The sequence below is a fragment of the Cavia porcellus genome, unplaced genomic scaffold, assembly GCF_034190915.1.
Source record: "Cavia porcellus strain 051 isolate PalLab524CR breed Dunkin Hartley unplaced genomic scaffold, mCavPor4.1 scaffold_7, whole genome shotgun sequence".
Classification (NCBI taxonomy): Eukaryota; Metazoa; Chordata; class Mammalia; order Rodentia; family Caviidae; genus Cavia; species Cavia porcellus.
Genome location: NW_026947490.1, coordinates 73,238,510 through 73,258,550, shown reverse-complemented (window position 1 = coordinate 73,258,550; position 20,041 = coordinate 73,238,510). Strand labels below are relative to the sequence as shown.

The following is a 20,041-nucleotide window of genomic DNA, read 5'->3' as shown; positions in this document are numbered from 1 at the left end:
TCGTTTTAATTAAACAGAGGATAAGACAAAATATTTTCTTTATTATATATGGACAGATATATATATATATATATATATATATATATATACATACATATATACATATATATTTAGGTCGCTCCATTGGTTAACACGGTGTCAGGTACTGTCCCGGATACGAAAAAAAGTGTGTATTTCTTGTATTTAAGGAACTTAGAAAGTCACCGATAATTACCAAACACAAAAGAAACAAGGATCACAATATATGAATACACCTAAATAAGCTATAGAAATCAAGGTTAGCTGGAGCCCATTTATGAAACTGCGGTCTCTTGAGAAAATAAACACAAGCCATCCAGTTTTATTTTTCCTAATTCTGCAAGTCTGATTAGCTAACACTCATTGCGAGCACCGTAAGGAATGCGTGCTTGCCAAAGCCGTCAGTTCGTCAATAAAAACCAAAAAACACCAGTCTAAAAAATCGGGTTTCACAACGGCCAATTAAAAAAGTGGAAGCCGGCGGCCCGCCCCGGAACTGCTGCAGACTCCAGCCTCGCGCTTCCTCAGCGTCGAAGGCCGCGGTGACACGGGAGGAAACCGAAAGCCAGCTAGTGCCCTGAATGCGGTTTAGCGAGCTCAGCCCGCCGAAGCCGAGGCTGGAACTGGCGGAAGTGACGTTATCAACGCGCGTCACGAGTTCAGTGGGGTCGTCAAGGGTCGCCGTGGCGGGCGCCTGGGCCGCCCGGGGTTTAACTTGGTTTCCGCGGGCTCGTTGTCATCTCTGCAGTGACTCCAGGTAACGGCGTTTTTACCTTTTCCTGTTTTCTGATGCCTTGGGCACAGGCGACCACCGCAGCGAGGCCAGGCGACGGAGACAGGGAGGACAGCGGGATGGACGCCCAGGCCTGCAGGGAGCGTTCCTCCTGCTCGCGCCGCTGCCACTCGGCCTGTACCCGCCGCTTGGCCACGACGCCAACGGGTACCTTTCTTTGCTGCGATTTCCGTTTCACGAGTCAGGGTTCTGAGACCGGCCGGCACAACAAAGTCTGTACATCTAAGACCCAGAATCGGCCCTGTCCGGCTTCTCCTGCTCCTTGTTGGATGGCAGATTTCACCCAAGCCTGTGACTGTCCGTTTCGCCACTAGCCGGTGTGGGTTATCCTAAAGTTGGACTTGATACTTTTTAAACATGTTGTCAGAAGCCTGTGGCCTCGAGCAAGGTTTGGCTTACGATACGAACGCACATACACTCGCACCACTTTATTTACAAGGTCTGCATCTCTAAGCGCAGGCCTGCCGAGTCTCCCAAGACTTAGACGGGCTTTTCTGGGAGAAAAATGTCTGAGTTAGAGGGCCACTAGAAGGCTATGCAGAATTAATTTGATTTGTTTTTAAATATCTCCAGTTTGATGCTTCAGTTTCCAAAAGAGGAAAACACTGCAGAGTTGTTTTGAAAGGATGTTAGTGCAGTAATGATTCTCTGCATGCATGCGTGCGTGTTTGATACTGGTGAGGAACGATAGTTTGCGCTTTGCTGGGACTGAGAGATGAGCTCTGAACAGCCTACTCAGTTCTTTCTGTATACTTTAAGTTTACAAAAAGTAGTTGGTACTTGAGATTTATCCGGAATCTAAAGATTCCGGATAAATCTCAAGTCATAATTAGGGCTCTCAATCCTGCCCTCCTTTCTGTTGGCTCAATCATAGCAATTAGGCCTTAAACCAAACTTTCAGGCTCCACTTTTAATTTACCTACAGGCTGTCAAAGACTACTCATGATGCACTTCAGAATCCTATAACTGATCTTATTGTCCATGTAATAGCATCTGAAACTCTTTGTTTTGGCTTGTTTGTTTATTTTTGAGATAAAGTTTATTGGCTATCTAGTTTAGGCTGGCCTGGAACTCAGTGATCCTCCTGACTCGGCTTCCTAAGTGCTGGGATTACAGGCATGTGCCATCACACTAGGCATTTATATTGAACTATTGGATTCAGGAAGTGTATCTGCAGCGCTTCTGTTGTAACAATGTCAGAAAAAGTATTGTTTCTTGTAGCTCATACATTTATTTTCAAAAGCAGCGCTTTCAGTTTCTTTAGTGATGTTTGTAGGGTAGATAGTCTCTGAAGTCCTTTGTGTTCTTCAAGTGACTGTCACATTCTTTCATTGATTCAGCAAATGTCTGAATATTTCCTCTGTACCAGTGAGTGAAATGTGGGCCTTTGGACAATAACCTGTAACTTTGGAATATGTAAGTTCTATTTGAAAATATCTTATTAGATGATAATAAATATTTGAACTGAAGTTTAATAATGATAACAGCTAATAGTTGCCTGTATTTACTATGTAACAAGGCACATTTTAATGAGTTAACTTGGTCAGTTCTGTGTTGAATTGATCAATTCTTACAGCGTCCTTGAACAAATTGTAAGTCTGTGTGAACAGAACTGATAATAGAGGGTCTTTTAAGGACTGGGGATGTAGGTTTGGGGCAGAGCGCTTGCCTGGTGTGTGTACAGCCTTAGGTCTCATTCGTAGCAACCCTGTTCCCTCACAGCCTTTTATTTGTTTATTTTTTAAGTACAACAAAATGTTAAAGTCAGGGGCAACAATGGTACATACATTGTGCACTGTCATCCCCAAATCATTCACCCAGAGCACGAGACATCTGTATTCAATCTTCCGAACAATACCAGTACAAATCTTTCTCTTTAGTGAACTCAGAGGAATCACTAGTGTAACTATCCTAACTTTTTTATATACATATATTGTTTCTTTCAGCTTCTCACACTAATGGAACAATACAATCTTTACACGAGTGTCTTATTTATTTCACTAGTAAGTATGTTCCCAAGGTGCATCCACTTACCTATAAAAATCTCCAGTTTATCATTCTTTATGGCTGAGCAGTACTCCATTGTATAAAAGTACCACATCTTTTCTATCCATTTGTCAGTTGGTGGGCATTTAGGTTGTTTCCAAGATCTGGCCATGACAAACTGCTGCTGTAAACATGGGTGTGCATATATCACTCTCCACAGTCTTTTAGCAATCATTATTGGAAGATAATTTCAGATGTATACACAATAAAGAGATGATTTAAGCAGAGCAAATATAGGCATGTTTGCAGTTAATGTGTTCTGTAGAGCAAGATTATTACTTTTATTAAAATGTGTTTTAGTGGCTGGGGATTTAGCTCAGCAGCGTAAGTGCCTGCCTGGCAAGTATGAGGTCATGAGTTCAATCTCTGATACTATATATATATGTGTTTTAGTAATTGTTGTATCTGCTTACCTTCCTTCATAGTATTTTTATTAAAGTCAGAGCTCAATAATGATAATACTAAAGTATATTGGGTCTAGTTCTGTAGTTATTGAACTTTATACATAAGACATCACAGAGGGGATAAAATAGAGTGGAGTGTTTTAAAGTCTCAACTTGGCCTAATAGTGCTGGATATACACGCAGTACTTTACATACGTGTTCTATTGTGATAGTACAATATGCTTAAGAAGTTTTCTCCCTGGGCATGGTGGTACACACCTGCAATCCCAGCACTTGGGAGGCTGAGGCAGGAGGATCACTACGAGTTTGAGGCCAGCCTGGGCAACATAGTTCAAGGCTAGGCTGAATTACATACTGAGAGCTGGTCTCAAAAAGCGGCATAAGCGCCTACCTGGCAAGCGCGAGGTCATGAGTTCAATCCCCAGTACCACAAAAAAAACCCAAAAAAACCAAAAAGAATTAGTGTGCTCTAAGTGCTTTTCCCCAGAAGTTTCTAACACTTGTTATGGCACCATTAGGTAATTCTGCATATCATCACAGGAAACATGGAAGGGTGTGGACTTTAGGAGTCTAAGGCAAGAAGAAAATATTCCGAAATAACCTTATTGTTTTTCTTAATTTGTGTACCTACAGAACTGTGGTTATAAGACCCTATGGGTTGTGAATTACTTAAACTTCAGTGTTTTTTCTTAGCAGCACCACTATTTCCTGGTGTGTGAAGAAGACCCAGAGGGTTGCGGAAGTTGATAGGAAGAGCGAGCTGGGGATGCTCTAGGTAAAGACTGAGAGCCGCAGGAAGTGAGCACCATGGATCAGAACAGCAGCCTGCCGCCCTACGCCCAGGGCTTGGCCTCTCCCCAGGTAAGGCAGCCAGTGGGTGTGGGCACTCCCACACGGAGCAGGGTGCACTGACTGGCCTGCAGTTGAAAGTGGATTTGTTATTTGTTTTCAGGCTGTGTTTTGTAGTAAATAGTTCTCTGAATGGGCACAGTGGTTTGGAAGTTAAACAATTCGTTTGGAAGTTAAAATGTATTTGTTTATAAAAGAGCTTTGTGATAAGCACTTGGAGGAGAAAGTTGTATCTTTTCCTTTTTATGTTAAAAATTCTGAGTCACAAATCTTTTTAAAAATTTAGTAATCTCTGTTGAGGTATAATTCAAATTCAATAAAAACATCATGTTAACTATACCCTTTGATAATTTTACTAAGTTACAGACTATTTCATTCATCTAAAAAGTTTCACCTTATCCTTTGCAGTTAGCTCCTGGCCATAGGTGATGCTTTTCAGTGCTAAACATTAGTTTTGCCTGTTTGAGATTTTCACATAAATGAAGTCATACAGCATGTACTTGGTTGCTTTGCCTGATGTAACATTTTCTGTATCAGTAAATAACGCTTTTTGTTGCTGAGTAGTATTCCTTCATATGGCTCACCACAGTGTACCTATTCTCTGGGCTCTGGCATTTGAGTTATTTCTAGCTTGGGGGCTGTTATATGTAAAGCACCATAGACATCCATGTTGTACGTTGTGTTTTTATTTGTTTTGGGTAGATACTTACTAGGATTGCTAGGTCATGTGCAAGAGTATATTAAGCGTGATAGCAGATCTGTCACACTGTCTTCTGTGTCTTGACCTTTTTGTGATTTACCAGCCGAGGGAAGAATTCTAGTCACTCTGCTTCCTCTCCAGCACTGGGCTTGCTGGTTGCTCTGGGTGTCATCCTTTGCTTTCCTCCATTCTAGTGGTTGCTTAGTAGCATTTGATTGTGTATGTCTATGTATATCTGTGGTATGGGGATAGAACCTTGGACTGCTCTACCACTGAGCTACCATGTATTATTTATTTTGAGACATGGTCTGGGTAAGTTGCTCACGCCAGATTTGGAGTCTTGCTGCTTCAGCCTCCTGAGTAGCTGGGGTTACAGGCATGCACCAGCGCACCTGGTGCATGGTGGTAATAATTTCTGTTGATGACTAATGATCCTGAGGATCTTGTCAAATGCTTTATTGGCTGTTTATATATCTTCATTTGCAAAATCTCCTTTACATCTTTCATCATGTTTTACTGATCTGTTTGTTTGTTTTGTTTTCTAAGAGCTTTTTGTAGGTTTGTTGTGTTGTGTTGTATTGTTTTGGTGGCCCATTCTCACTATCTACCCCAGGCTGGCCTCTAACTCAGGACAGCCATCCTCCTGCCTCAGCCTCCCGAGTCTGAGATTATAGGAATGCGCCACTGTACCTGGCAGGCCTAAGAGCTCTTCAGATTTCTTTCTCACATGTACATAATGTGGATGTTGTTCTCTCAGTTGATGGCTTGCCCTAGAAGTTCTTAAGTTTTTTCTGAAGTCTATCAGTTATTTTCAAGGATATAATGTATCCTCAGAAATTTTTGTCTCCCTAAAGTCCTAAGGATTTTTCTCTTTATACTGTATTTTTAGTTTTAGTTACATCTATGAGCTGTTTGAATTAATTTGTTACATGTGATTGAAAGGAAGGCTGACCTTTAAAGTGACATAACCTGACTTTTTTCTCACAGATATTCTTGGAGAAACAAATGATAGGTGAAATAGAACTTAATACCTAGACTGTTAATGGCTACAGTGTAGATTTACCCTTCTTTTGTGTGCTGCCTGCCCTATGTTGTTAAAACAACCTGAGTATCTTACTTGTCACATTTGCCTTGTGCTTTCTACTAGAATAAGTGGGGCTGGCTCTTTTTTTTTTTTTAATCTTGCATGTATTTGAGAATCTAGTGCAAACTAGGGGCCCTCTCCACACAAAATACATGCAGATACTGCTGCACATACTACAAGGTGTGACTGAAACCGTGGTGAGTGGGCGTGGTGGCTCACGCCTGCAATGCCAGCACTTGAGAGGCTCAGCCAGGCGGACCACTGTGAGTGTGAGGCCGGCCCGGGCTACAAAGTGAGTTGAAGCCCAGCCCGAACTGCTTAGCGAGACCCTGTTTCAAAAAGAAAAAAGAAAACCATGGTGAGTGTTTAAACTTAAAAAACTTATTATAATAAGAAACACATTGACGTTTGTCCCCTTCAAAATCTCCCATTCACTTTGAATACGTTCACCTGTCATTCCTGCCACTCTCTGAAACAGCGCTTAAGTCCTCTTTCTTATCTTTAGTTGCGCTGTTGTAACTACTTTTGAGGTTAATGTTTCGTGGTCATTCTAACTTTGGGGGCGGGAAGCCAGAAGCCACTGAGTGTGCCTGGCCCTGTGAGTGAGGTGGACGGGGACACACTGTGAAGGTTCTTACAAGCCTGCCTTTCTGGTGGGTGGCACTGGGCGGCAGAGTTCACTGTGTTTTTATTACGTCTTGTAAGAGATCCACAAAGCTGTCCCCAGGCCTTGCAAACTCAGCTCCGCTGCTTTCAGTGTGCTGGAGGCACTGGCTTGTGTCTGTAGACCTGGTCTCACCTGCTCGTGAGACCTGTGTCTCTGGCCACATTGCATGCCTTCTTTGGGCATCAGCGTCTTATCTTCGTATGGGAAGGACAGTTCTGTTCTTCTTTCCCCAGGACTACTGTGAGACTTAGATAAATCAGCAAATGTAACAGTGTCTGGGAAAGCTTGGATGTGTGGTGGAAAGGCAGAATGGTACTATTATTTTGTAGATTTATGCTTTTGGAATGGCAGATGACCAACTGTTTTGAATAATAGCCTAATTGTCATCATGGTTAATAAAATGACACTTTGTTTTGTAAGTGCCTGTTTTTCTGTTCAGCATTTTGGGTGAGTAACTCTAGGCTGAGCATATAATTGACCATCCACACTGGGACAGACACTCAGATAATAGAAAGGGTGCTATCTCAGGTGCTTGAACAGAGATGTGTAGTCACGTGGTTTTCTCCCTTTGTTCTTTGTAATAATCATAGTTGGTTGTTATAACCTAGATATGCTTGAAAGGTTACTCCACTTCCTGTTTTCCTATGTTCTCACATGTAATATGTAGTAGGGGATTCCAAATCCCAAGCTCTTGTCCACCATGTTGAGTATTGAAAAGACAGTTTTGTGTTTAAGAGTAGCAAGCTCTTACCTAATAATGTCTGGTTACCAGTGTCCTCAGAAAGCATCTCCCTGTACACCTTGTACCTGTGGTTCCACTGGAAAAGACCCACCAACCTTTCGTGCCAGCACCTGGCTCATTATTTCTTTTGCATCCCACAGAGCGCCATGACCCCTGGGATCCCCATCTTCAGTCCCATGATGCCTTATGGCACAGGACTCACACCACAGCCTGTTCAGAACACCAACAGCCTGTCTATTCTGGAAGAGCAGCAGAGGCAGCAGCAACAGCAGCAGCAGCAGCAGCAGCAGCAGCAGCAACAGCAGCAGCAGACAGTGGCAGCCGCAGCCGCAGCTGTGCAGCAGGCAGCACCTCAGCAAGCAGCTCAAGGGGCCTCGGGCCAAACCCCACAACTCTTCCATTCGCAGACTCTAACAACTGCACCCTTGCCGGGCACCACCCCCCTGTACCCCTCCCCGATGACCCCCATGACCCCCATCACTCCGGCTACACCAGCCTCGGAGAGCTCTGGGATCGTGCCGCAGCTGCAGTGAGTATTTGGGGTTGCGCGTGTGCTCTCCTGTCCCAGACAGGTCCCCTGGAGTGTGTTACTCTGTGCCTGCAGAGGGCTCGGTTTGCCTGAGGGAGTGGAGCAGCGCTGGCCCTCTGTCTCCGTGACGGAACCACAGCTGTCTGTGAAAAACTGTCCTAAGAGTTTCCGAAACAAGGCCGCTTGTTTGGATGTACTCGTGCCATTGAAACTGAAGCCTGGTTTTGGTGTAGTAGACATTGCCCTGCAGCAGGTTTGCTGCCCAACTTTGTATGGTAGGGTTTGTCACAGGTCGCCGTGGTACTTGTTTTTCTTGTATTTATTGTGAGAGTTGCTACAAATCTCTGAAGATCTGCGTCCTTCACACAAGATAACAGTGATGGTTCTTGTCGTAAACGAGAGTTTTTCTGTCTGAGTGAAGTGAAGCCGTATTTCTATGTAAATCAGTAAGACCTGAATGAAGTGAGCCATCAAAACGGTGGGGGTGGTGACTTTTTCTTGAAATACAGATGAATATTGCTGGGTATCAATCAGTGAGAAGCATATAGCTTTTACTTTTGGGGAGCTTAACAGTCAGGAAGTTGCAGTTGGCCCTTTTCTTTCTGCCTTTAGATCTGGTATTTCCCATTTGCTAGTTAATCATCCTGTACTTAAGTGCTTGTCGTTTATAATGGATCCTGACCATTGCCTAGAGATGTAAATTTTGCTTCCACAATTTTGTTTGCCTCTACACAACGTTTTTTAAAAATAATTTTAATGAGTTTAGGAAGAGATAATCTGTTAGCACATCTTTGTCTCCACTGCTCCCAGTTTCTTGCATTCTTGCTTCCCATGAAAATCCAAATTTATATTTTGGTTTAAATCATAAAGTATAACCAATTTGGGACAGATTATTCTGATACTTCACAGGAAATTATTGCGTTTTCATTATCTAATAAGAGCCATATTAGGTGGGAATTCATTGGGCTTAAAACCTTGTAGACTTACTAAGAAGTAAGGTAAATATTTAACTAATGAAAATAGATGAGTACATTTACCAATTACATGATGCAGTTTGCGATAGGTGGACCAAAACTGACTCAATACGGATACACTTGACAGATGGCAAGGCTGAGGGCAGGTGTGTGCACAAAGGTGAGGAAGCTGGTGTGGTGGTACATGCCTGTACACCAGCATTTGGGGGACTAAAGCGGGGTTGCTGTGAGTTCAAGGCCAGTCTGGGTGCCTAGCGGGTTCAAGGCCAGCCCAAACTGTTCGTTGAGACTCTGCCTCCAAAAAATAAAAAACAAAAAAGTGCAGGAAGAAAACAGATGATGCAGAAGTAAAACACAGCCTTTTGGCTGTTTGATCATATATCAAAGGAGACTACTATCTTCTCTCGCTCTCTCTTTCTCTCTGTCTCTTTCTCACTATGAAATCAAGCTGGCCTTGAACTCACTAGGTAGTCCAGGCTAGTCTTGGATTCGCAGTGATCCTATTCCCTCACCCTCCTGAGTGCTGGGATTCCTGTGTGTGCCATCACGCCTTGGGAACACTACGGTTCTCAACAAGATTATGAGCTATCAGATTTTCACAAGTATTGCTGACAGTACAAGAAGTGGAACAGAAACAACAATGAGCTGGAACCTGTAGTCTGTGTGCAGAGGTGGTGGAATAGTATGCGTTCCTATTTGCTGCAGTATGGCATCCCATAATTAGGCCCCTCTAGAGCAGCAGTGAAACAGTCAGATTCCTGGGTCATCACTTAACACCCATTGTGTAAAGGTTAATTACTGTAATTCAAGTAACTATGTTCTCTTTTCAAATTTCTTACAGAAATATTGTATCTACAGTGAACCTTGGTTGTAAACTTGACCTAAAGACAATTGCACTTCGTGCCCGAAACGCTGAATATAATCCCAAGGTAAGAACTATTTCCATGTGCTTTAAATCAGCTGGTAAAATGGGAATCTTACAGTATTTTCTAGTTCAAAAAGTTTGTGTTATGTTTAAGGTTTTTTTTATTTGTTTGTTTGTTTGTTTTTGTGGGTTTTTCTGTCTTTTTATCTTTTTACCAGGGATCGAACTCGCGACTGCCTGCTTGCAAGGCAGGCGCTTATGCCGCTGAGCTAAATCCCCAGCCCCCTGTGCTTAAGTTTTTGACAACAGTAAAATGAGTATGTGGAGTAAAATTCGTATGACCTAGTACATACGATAGTAAGTTTATTCAACTTGAACTTTAAAGTATGTACCATGTACAAGTCTCTTGAGATTAGGCAGTTTATGAAGTAAACTCAGTTTATATACACTTCTCATTGTAGTGGGGACTGGTGAAGCTGGAGGACAGGATATGGTGCCTATAATGTTTCGAACTATGTTATCTTCAGTAGAATTGTCTGTATCATCAGGCATAGTATAATTGAATATATTAATAAAAACAAAACATTGGAGACATTAGAAGACTTATCCTAGTGAATTTTATCATCTTCAGTGTAGTTGTCTATACTCGCAGACTTGATACTATCAATCATAACAGATTCGAATAAAATCAGTCAATACAAAACAGTGATCTAACAAACCAGATTCAAATAAGTTCAGTCATAATAAGACAGTATAAGTAATACAGGGCTTCAGGTTAAGTTAATAGGAAATTAAGAATGATTACTGTACTATATCCTGCTATTTCTGGAATAGCTGTCTGGGCCCTCAAATCTAGTACAAGTAGACAGATTGTAATAGAATATAATCCATCTAAACAGAGTGGTGAGAGTAATGTAGATTTTAAATCCTGATACACCTGGGGGCCAGGGATTTAACTCAGCGGCATAAGCGCCTACCTTGCAAGCACGCAGTCATGAGTTTGATCCCCAGTACCAAAAAAAAAAAAAAAATCCTGATACACTATTAACAATATCCTCTGCCTTCCTTTTTTAGACAGTTCCTCCCCTTTGACTCCCACAGGGTGCACACTGCACATTTTGGGTCCTATCAACTTCCCTCAGTTTTTAGATTGGAGGGGCAACCTGCTATTTACCTAAGTGGTTCCAAACCTTCTCACTCCTGGGCTTGATCTCAAGCTGTATTCCTTTACCTACAAAAGCCTCAAGGTGTTCCTTTGTTATAGCTGAGTAGTTCTCTACTGCACAAAAATATCATGTCTTTCCAACTATCTGCAGGTGCTGGTAAGAGTTGCCCCTATTTCTCTCTGGTTCTCTGCTGTCACATAGAGCATTATTTTCTCATATTTGATTTTTGGTCCATAAACCCTCTTTCTTTAATTATATTTCCTATACAGAGCATCTTGATGAGCCCTACCTCCTGATCTACTCTGCCAGTGTTTCTTTTTGTTAGTGTATCAAGACCATCTATGTTAGAGATTATAGCCTTCTCTGCCTCATTTCTGCTATGCTATTTTTCTGCCATTAGTTGTCTACTTTTCTCCTTCATTCCACTGTCTGCCCCATTCATTAAGGCCTCTCTACCACTGTTTCTGTATTTTTTTTTCTTTAGAATGTCATTCAGTGTTTTAGGTAGGGTTGGATTGGTGGTCACAAATTCCCCCAGTTCCTCTTTGTCATGGAAGCATCTTGTTTCTCCATTAATTTTGAAAGAGTTTTTCAGGGTACATAAATCTGGGTTGGAGGTTATTTTCTTTCAGGGCTTGGAATATTTTGCTCTAAGCTCTTCTTGATTTGATGGTTTGTGTTGAGAAGTCATAATTTTGTTGGGTTTTCCTTTATATGTGAACTGTTTCTCTGACAGCTTTTAATATTCTGTTCTTGTGATGAATTTCTGGGATCTTGATTATTATATGTCTGGGTGTAGTTCTGTTTTGGTTGTAGGTGGCTGGAGTTCTGTATGCCTCATACATCTGAATATCATTTCCTTTTCCTATACTTGGGAAGTTTTCCTTAATTATTTCTCTGAATAGCCTTTGTAATTCCTTTGTGTTTATCCCTCTTCTTCACTCACATATTTTATTAAGTTATAGATCCTCTTGTCGTCTTCTAGCCTTTGTATTGTTACCACCTGTTTCCTTGGTTTTTTATATTTATTTATTTATTTATTTATTTATTGTCTTTTTTGAAACAGGGTCTCACTATGCAGTTCAGGCTGGCCTTGAGCTCACTTTGTAGCTCAGGCTGGTCTTGAACTTTCAACTATCCTCCTGCCTCAGCCTCCCGAGTGCTGGGATTACAGGCATGAGCCACCACGCCCAGCTTTCCTTGTTATTTTTAAGAGGTCTTTCTTGTCATGATCAGATATTGCAAACCTATCTTCAAGTTTTGTTAATCTATCTCTAGTTTCTGTCGGCAATTTTTCCAGCTTTCGATGGAGTTTTTAATTTCCTGGTAGTCCCTTTGAATGTTTCATGTATTCTAGGTTTTCTTTATATTCATCATCAAAGGTTTCTCTCCTTTTTTTTGTGTTCCTCGATTCTTCCATCTGTGTCTTCTTGAGAGATGCTTGGCATTTCTTTTATTAATCTATTTATATCTTGCTTTACTTGAATTAATATTTCACTTTTGAGCTCATCTGTGAGATCCCGAAGATATCTCGTTATGTCCACTGATGCTGTGTCTGATATTGCATGTTTGCTGCCTCAAACTCTTCTGTATTTACCTCTCCTGAATCAATATTCACAGGGTTGGAAGCTGGGGGATTTTTCTTATTTCTTCTCTTGTCATGTTTTTGGTTTCTTCCATACAGTTGTATGGTGGAGGTCCCAGTCCCTTTCCTTGTTGGTTACGGTTCTTCTAGAGTATGCTAGTCAGGGATTTCTGCCCTCTCCATTTTGCTGTTGGGCACCAAGGTACAAGCAGGGGCAGTGTATGCTGGCCCTTCCTCTCCGAGCCAGTCAACCCATGGGGGCCTTCACCTCGCTAGTGTATGCCACACATACAGAATCAGTTCGGGACAACTTATTGGGTCCTGGCCAGGGGCATGACCCAGCCCAAGCAGATCCCACCAATCTGCTCTGGGCAGGGAGCAACCAACTGAAGTCACTGCCGTTCCTAGTTCATGCCCATCCTGCCTGATTCCAACACATTGTCGAGTTAGTCACCCCTTTCCTGTGGGAGGGTCTTATTCAAGCACTCACTCTGGGTTAGTGCAGGTCTCCACGACAGCTCTGTTCTCCTTTGGGCTCGCTGACCCCCTGCACCTCTGGCAGCGAGCACACTGTGGCTGAGTGTGGGCAGCTCTAGCAAGAATCCCATGGGGCGAATCTGAGCTGCTGCAGTGGTAGCCCCACAATGGCACACTGGACCAGCTCTTTTCCCTTTAGTTTCTTCCTAGGTGGAGAGGATCTATCTCCCTCTGTCTGGTCCTCTCTAGGATGTTTTATTCTGGCATCTGAGTTGTTTCTCTCAGGGAGGCTCTGTATTTTGCTGCTTACTGATCTGCCATCTTAAGCTCTGCCCTTGTGGGACTTTTAAATCTCAAGTTGGTTGGCTTGCATGCACATGTGTGTGTGTTTGTGTGTTGCTGCAATGGAACTCAGGACCTCATACATGTAGTTAGAGTCATAGTTTATTCACATGTTCTAGTTCAGTAACGTCTGGGAGGCTAGAAGTGTTTATACAGACCATTGACATCCACATTCTGGTATCATTTTTGTTGTTACCAATTTAAAATCTTTAGGTGTTAACTGAGTTCTTTGTTTTGAATGCTTAGAAGAGCGGGGTAATAGTTTATTATTTATCTTTAATAACCATTACATAAAAATGAGAGTAGAGAGTAAGTAAAAATTGGTTAGTGGCCAGTGTTTTTGTCTTCGTCTTAAATTGTCTAGATATTTGAAGATCTTCTAATTTTTGTGTGAGATCTCAAAGGGTCTAGAGCACTATGAGCCTCTTAGTAAGTCTCACTGGAGCACTGCAAGTGCAGTCATTGGTCTGTCACAGTCTTTAGTTAAATGGATAATTTTACAATATCGAAATCTGTGTTACAGTGCTAGTAATTCTCTGACCAATAAAATGTTAGATTAAATGTAGAAAATTCAAAGTAATTGGACTTTTTTTGGACTTATATAAACTAGAACATGCTTCTGGCATTTTTATAGGCAATAAGATTGGGGGAACACAAGACCGGTCTTTGTAAGTGTCAAGGCAATCTTTCTTTGTGCATTAGTCATCTTGGTGCTTGAGAATGTAACTCAGTAATAAGCATGTATTATTAAATTTTTAAATTACTTGAAAATAGGCTTTTGCCTTGTTTCATAAAACCTATTAACTGAAATCCACTGTTGAGGTATTTTTTCCCCTTCAGTTATAACCTTGGGAAAAGTTTTCTCAAAAAGCAACCATCATTAATATATAAAAAATGGAAAGTGAAAGCTTTTTTTCTCTTTATATGTATGTGTTTAATATATGAACACTATAGCTAAGGACCAGCTGGAAACAAGGTCTCACTTCTGTGCATACGGATATGAAATCTGGTTTATTAATCCCTTTGGGAAGTAGAAAGAGATTATCAGTTGGCCTAAAAATTCATGTTAATAAAACAAAATTTATATTTAGAGATGCTAATCATAAGGAGGAAATAGGCTTTGATGTTTTTGAGGAGATTAGGCTGACAATGTAGCTCAGTGGGTATAGCATTTGCCTACATGCACAAGGCCTTGGATTCGATTCCTAGCACCCTCTCCCCCTCAGAACAATACCACATTACAAAACCCAAGGTTCCCAAACATGCTTTGTCCCCTTGTGGTGCGGTTTATGTGTAAAAAGACACAGGTCTGAGACCTTGGAGTAGCTCATTAGCCACAGTAAGGAAATTTGTTCTTCTCCTTGTTACGAGTGATATAAGAAGATCTTAGTGTGCAGGACAAGTATTTTGACAGCTGTGTGAATTAGGTCTTTCCCATTGGGTGTCATGGTCTTTATCATTTTCTAGCTCTCCAAAGCATGGCAGTTTGGGCGACCTCACTAATGCTTCTCTCACCATTTTAGCGGTTTGCTGCTGTAATCATGAGAATAAGAGAGCCGCGAACCACAGCGCTGATTTTCAGTTCCGGGAAGATGGTGTGCACAGGAGCCAAGAGGTAGCCGTAAGCAATTCATTCTCCTGTTCTGTGTGTAATGAAGGAAAAGGCATCGGTCACAGTTTCTGGGTTTTCAGGCCAGCACTTCAAAGGCTACTGTTCACTTTAGGAAGCATTGGTTTCCTTTTCTTTAAAACAAGCATGAGTTTTCAACATGGTACAGTGCTTTCTTTTATATAATTCAGATGTATTTTATATTAATATAGCATCAAAACCTAGTAAAGATTCTTTTATACTTAAAAGGTTTTTTATATAAAACATTTCATAAAAATACTGATAAAGATCACAAAACTTGGGCTGGGAGTTTAGCTCAGTGGCATAAGTGCTTGCCTTGCAAGTACAAGGTCATGAGCTGGATCCCCGGTACAAAAAATAATCACAGAACTTCACAAAAGCTGGTGTGGGGCGTCACAGATTTGTTGGGTCTGGCAATGCGACAAGACTGTGTGTTTTGGCTACAAGTACCAGTTGCCCTCCATTGGAAGAAATTTTAATTGTAGTGAGTTGTGCATGTCTTTGAGGAATGCACCCTTGTCATGTAAAGTGTGTTCTCCATCTCTTGGGAGCACGTCAGTGCTCAGGGTCCCATACTGTTCTTAGCCTTCTTTAACACAGCCCATGTATAGTGTAAGTCAAAAACTTCTAAAAACAGGAAGATTAGTTACATCAGCTTCATAAAATTTAAACAAATGAACTCAGACTTTTTTTTTGTACTGGGGATCAAACTTGTGACCTCACACTTGCAAGGCAGGCACTTATGCTGCTGAGTTAAATCCTCAGCCTCTTTTTTGAGACAAGGGTCTTACTATGAGTTCAGGCTGGCCTTGAACTCACTTTTGTAGCCCAGGCAAGTCTCAAAATTATAATGAGTCTCCTACCTCAGCCAAGTGCTGGGATTACAGGTGCATGCCACCACACCTGGCCTGAACTCAGACTTTGAAAATAAAAGATGATTAAAATATACTTGTAGATGGGGGCTGGGGATTTAACTCAGCAGCGTAAGCACTTGCCTTGCAAGCACACGGTTGTGAGTTCGATCCTCGGTACCCATTTAAAAAATACACACACACACACACCTGTAGGTGCCAACATACGGAAGCTTAAGATATTTTAGCTTCTTCTGAACTTTCAAATCCCCTTTTAATGAAAAGAAGGCCATTGGTGTGGACATCCTATTTCCTAGTCTCCAAGTCTTTGAGAAGACAGGACATGAAGCTGTCTGCAGCTCCGTCTTCCCTGGCTTCAGCATGCAGTGCTGACACTTCGTGCTGTGAATGGAACAGCAGAGCTGTTTTCTTCTGTTTCCTGAGACAGACTTTCCATGTTGTGTTTAGTCCTGTTTGTTCCAGAGTGTCTGCTGGCTAAGGATTGTATATCTAGTGGGATGCCTTTTGATCAGCCTAGAAAACACAAATTTATTTTCTTGGAAAAAAATACAGAAGCATGTGTCATAGGTTTAATTTCACCCTTCTGATCCATGTTCTTGAGAGTGTTTTGTCTGTGGCATTGCTGTTTGTATTCTGCTTTTCTTACATAAACTTGAAGCTGCTGAGTCATAGTTGTATCCAAAAATGTTGTCCTCAGAGTGGATAAAGGGAGACTTGATACACAGGAGGACATTTAATATGTTCATTTTTCACCTAGGAAAATTCATCCAGATTTTTCTATCAAGACGAAGCTTATTAGTTTTTATTGCCTTGTAAAACATTTGGTCCAGATCCTATCCCTGAAACTCAAGCTCAGTAATTTGGCTGATTTTTTGGGTAGGTTTGTGATTTTCTGTTAGGGACACAGGAACACTTTATAATTAAACTGTTAGTGTGTTGTGTTTTTTTTTTCTCCTATTGAAAAGAGAGTGACCAGTTTGCATGCTAATACTGTTGTTTCCTGACTTGGATTTTTTTATGTTATTCCTCTAAATAATTATGTAAGCTCACTCAGTCTAGTTACTCACTTTTATCCTTTCCCTAGTGAAGAACAGTCTAGACTCGCAGCAAGAAAATACGCTAGAGTTGTGCAGAAGTTGGGTTTTCCAGCCAAATTCTTGGACTTCAAGATTCAGAATATGGTGGGGAGCTGTGATGTGAAGTTTCCTATCAGACTGGAGGGGCTGGTGCTTACCCACCAGCAGTTCAGCAGGTAGGTCTGCAGCGTGCATGGTCACCACCATCTGTCAGTACTGGAAGCTCTGTTCAGGACAGACTGCACATGCATTCCCCGGTACGGAGCACCACGAGTACCCTCGGTCGTGCTGCTGAGTTTCCTGCTGCCCATAGTCGTCTCTCTTAACCCTTTAACTTGGCATTTTACACACACTCGTGTTACCAGACTGAACTCTATCCCACTTTTGTACGTTCATCATTGTTTCTTTCTTTTTTTTTTTTTTGTCTTTTTCCTTTTTATTGGTACTGGGGATCGAACTCACGACTGCCTGCTTGCAAGGCAGGCGCTTATGCCGCTGAGCTAAATCTCCAGCCCCTCATCATTGTTTCTTGATAAACATTTCAAACATGTGAATTGACCCCAAGACCCAGTGCATCACTTTTTTCCTCCTTGGCATCTTTTCCTCAACATCACATCAGATCTGCCAGCTAAGTTTAACACCAAGTGACAGAAACCTCAACTCTTACCTGCTGCTTACTGGTGCAGGCTCATGACAGACAGTTCACCTCACAGACTTGCTTCACCATCTTTTGCTCTGTTTATGACTGTCAGTTTCCCCTCCCCCATCTTGCCCCAGTGCCTTTGCATATGCCACCTGTGTACCTGGCAAACTTTAACATTTTACCTCAGTCAGGCCTATCCTAAATTTTCCTGTGAGCCAAACACACATAGAGAAGAGGGCTGATGGTGTCACTGGTGGATAGACTCATTCTCAAGCCAGCATCTGGTGTGTCACTTTAGTTAAGTAGGCTGGTTCGAGTGCAGTGGTGTTTACAACTGACTGGTCACTTTAGTTAAATTGCCCAGCCAAAACTGACAGCTGGATATGGCTTTTTAGTTTAAGTCGAGGTACAATTTTAAAAGGCAAACTGTGTTATCAGCTCTTAGAATTAAAGTACTAGGTTTTTAAGGTCACATAAGTAAACTTGTCCAGAATAAATCTGGATATGGATCAGAGAACAGAAGATAAATACTCAGCTCCTACTGTTGTCTCAGGAATAGGATCAGTGTAAGGAGGACGGGAGTCAGTAAGTGGTCAGTAAGAGGTTGACCAGCGTGGCTAACCACATGCTCTAGTGCCACCGAAGAGCCTGCTCCTCAGTCTTGCCCTTTCACGGGCAATCATTTTCCCTAAAAACACAGAAAGCCCCTAATATTTAAACATCTTTGTCATTTTCCTTCTAGCTATGAGCCAGAGTTGTTTCCTGGATTAATCTACCGAATGATCAAACCTAGAATTGTTCTCCTTATTTTCGTTTCTGGAAAAGTTGTATTAACAGGTAAGGTGCAGCAGCAGCTGGCTTCTGACAGTTTGAGTCTCAAGGGTGGCATTTCTGCAGTGTTGAGAGGAGCTTTCGGCATGGGAACAGTTGGCTAGCAGCTTGTAAAACCAAAGGCCTTCACCGCTGAGAAATGAAGCCGAGTGGGAGGGAGAGCAGGGGAGTCTGTCTGCAGCCCTGGAGCTGTCGGCTTGGAGAGGGCAGGCGGGGGACAGGGAACGGTGAGGCGAGCCTTCTGTCAGTGGGCCCCCGCCACTGTTTGGAGACAGTCAGGGAAGACTGAGCAGAGCCCTGCTGGAGGCAGCCCTGGAGGCGCTCGTTCTTGGCACTGCCTGCTGGGTTTGTAACCTGGTGGAGATGCAGGGCTGTGTGCGGGTGTGAGCTGTAGGAGAGCAGACCAAAGTGGCCATGAGTATTGCTTTGGTCATTTAAAAGGTCACTTTCTGCCTGGCAAGTGCAAGGTCGTGAGTTCAGTCCCTGGTACCAAAAAATGAATGAATGAATGTCACCTTACGTCACCTTACGATTTTTTATTTTAAAAATAAAACTAGGATTGTGACCAGGGTTCTTGCCATTAATGTTTTAATGGGTCTGTCAACGTGGATATGGAGAGGACTCTGCTTGCATCTTGAGGGTAATAATTTTACCTGAACGTTAAAAACGCCATTTCACACTCGTCTCTCTTCCTTTGTGCCTTCATAGGTGCTAAAGTCAGAGCAGAAATTTACGAAGCATTTGAAAACATCTACCCCATTCTAAAGGGATTCAGGAAGACGACGTAGTGGCTGTCATGCGTTCCTGTTCCCCCAGCGCCCCCTGTTCTTTAAGCAAATCAGTTTGGTACCTTTCATGGTGGTGGTGTGAGAAGACGGATGCTCAGGTGTAGGCTGCATCACAAGCAGCTCTTCTGGCCAGGCCCCCGTGGGATGCCGGGAAGGGCTACTCTCCTGCACTGAGAACACCGCGGCGTTACTGTGAGTTGCTCGTACTGTGCTGCTATCTGGGCAGCGCTGCCCGTTTATTTATATATAGATTTTAAACACTGTTGACAGGTTGGTTTAAGGGATAAAACTTGTAAGTGATGAAGCCACCTATACAATTGGACTTATTTTGTTTAATTTTTTCCCCATAAACCACAGTTTTTATATTTCTACCAGAAAAGTAAAGATCTTTTTTAAAAGTGTTGTTTTCTAATTTGTAACTCCTAAGGGTTATTTTTGTGCCAGACACATTCCACCTTTGCAGTATTGCAGGACAGAATAGATGTATTAATGGAAACAAATGGCTGTACATATTTTTCTTTCTTCAGAGTTCTCTGTACAATAAATGCAGTTTACAGAAGTGGTAGGTTGTTGTTATGCCTTGTAAGTCACGTGATCATACTGTTACAAACTGTATTTTAGATACAATGGTTGAAATCATTGTGGTGTTTGCTTGTCATTCGTTTTAGTGTTCATTGTATGTCACTTTGTTTGTCCAGTGAAACAGAAAACAGACCAGAATGGATTCAAGGCTGTCCTCCAGGTATGGAGGTGGGCACCCAAATATTGAGTCTTCAAAGGCTGCTAATTATTTGATACTTTCGTGAGGGGTTCCTCAATCCCACTGGAACACTAAGTGGACCTCTGTTATGTTTCTGGGTTTCATTAGATTTCTTTTCCTTTTGAATTGTGAAAACACATTCTCACATGGCTCATATATTCAGAAAGAGGTGGTCCTTTCCTCCTTTCCTGTTTAGACTA

The 20,041-nt window shown here is 42.1% G+C and overlaps 1 protein-coding gene across 3 annotated transcripts; it reads left to right on the top strand.

Annotated features, from left to right (window-relative positions):
- Positions 1-560: 560 nt before the first annotated feature.
- On the top strand, positions 561-19,720 carry Tbp (TATA-box binding protein). Of its 3 annotated transcripts, XM_013148964.3 has the most exons (9): positions 561-775; positions 2,152-2,227; positions 3,955-4,122; positions 7,444-7,832; positions 9,648-9,735; positions 14,765-14,856; positions 16,828-16,995; positions 18,205-18,299; positions 19,002-19,720. In XM_013148964.3, the coding sequence occupies exons 3-9, from the start codon at positions 4,069-4,071 to the stop codon at positions 19,079-19,081; spliced, it is 966 nt and encodes a 321-aa protein (XP_013004418.1). In that variant the 5' UTR covers positions 561-775; positions 2,152-2,227; positions 3,955-4,068; the 3' UTR covers positions 19,082-19,720. The 3 variants fall into 3 exon arrangements, with proteins under 3 accessions (XP_013004418.1, XP_003466502.1, XP_005002264.1); XM_003466454.5 differs by lacking the exon at positions 2,152-2,227 and having other exon boundaries at positions 3,958-4,122; XM_005002207.4 differs by lacking the exon at positions 2,152-2,227.
- Positions 19,721-20,041: the final 321 nt, after the last annotated feature.

Excerpts from the sequence above, each read along its gene's own strand:
- Tbp (XM_003466454.5), top strand. The coding sequence starts at position 4,069 with ATGGATCAGAACAGCAGCCTGCCGCCCTACGCCCAGGGCTTGGCCTCT. Across the intron at positions 4,123-7,443 it reads AGGGCTTGGCCTCTCCCCAG|AGCGCCATGACCCCTGGGAT; the intron begins GTAAGGCAGCCA and ends TGCATCCCACAG. Across the intron at positions 7,833-9,647 it reads GGGATCGTGCCGCAGCTGCA|AAATATTGTATCTACAGTGA; the intron begins GTGAGTATTTGG and ends AATTTCTTACAG.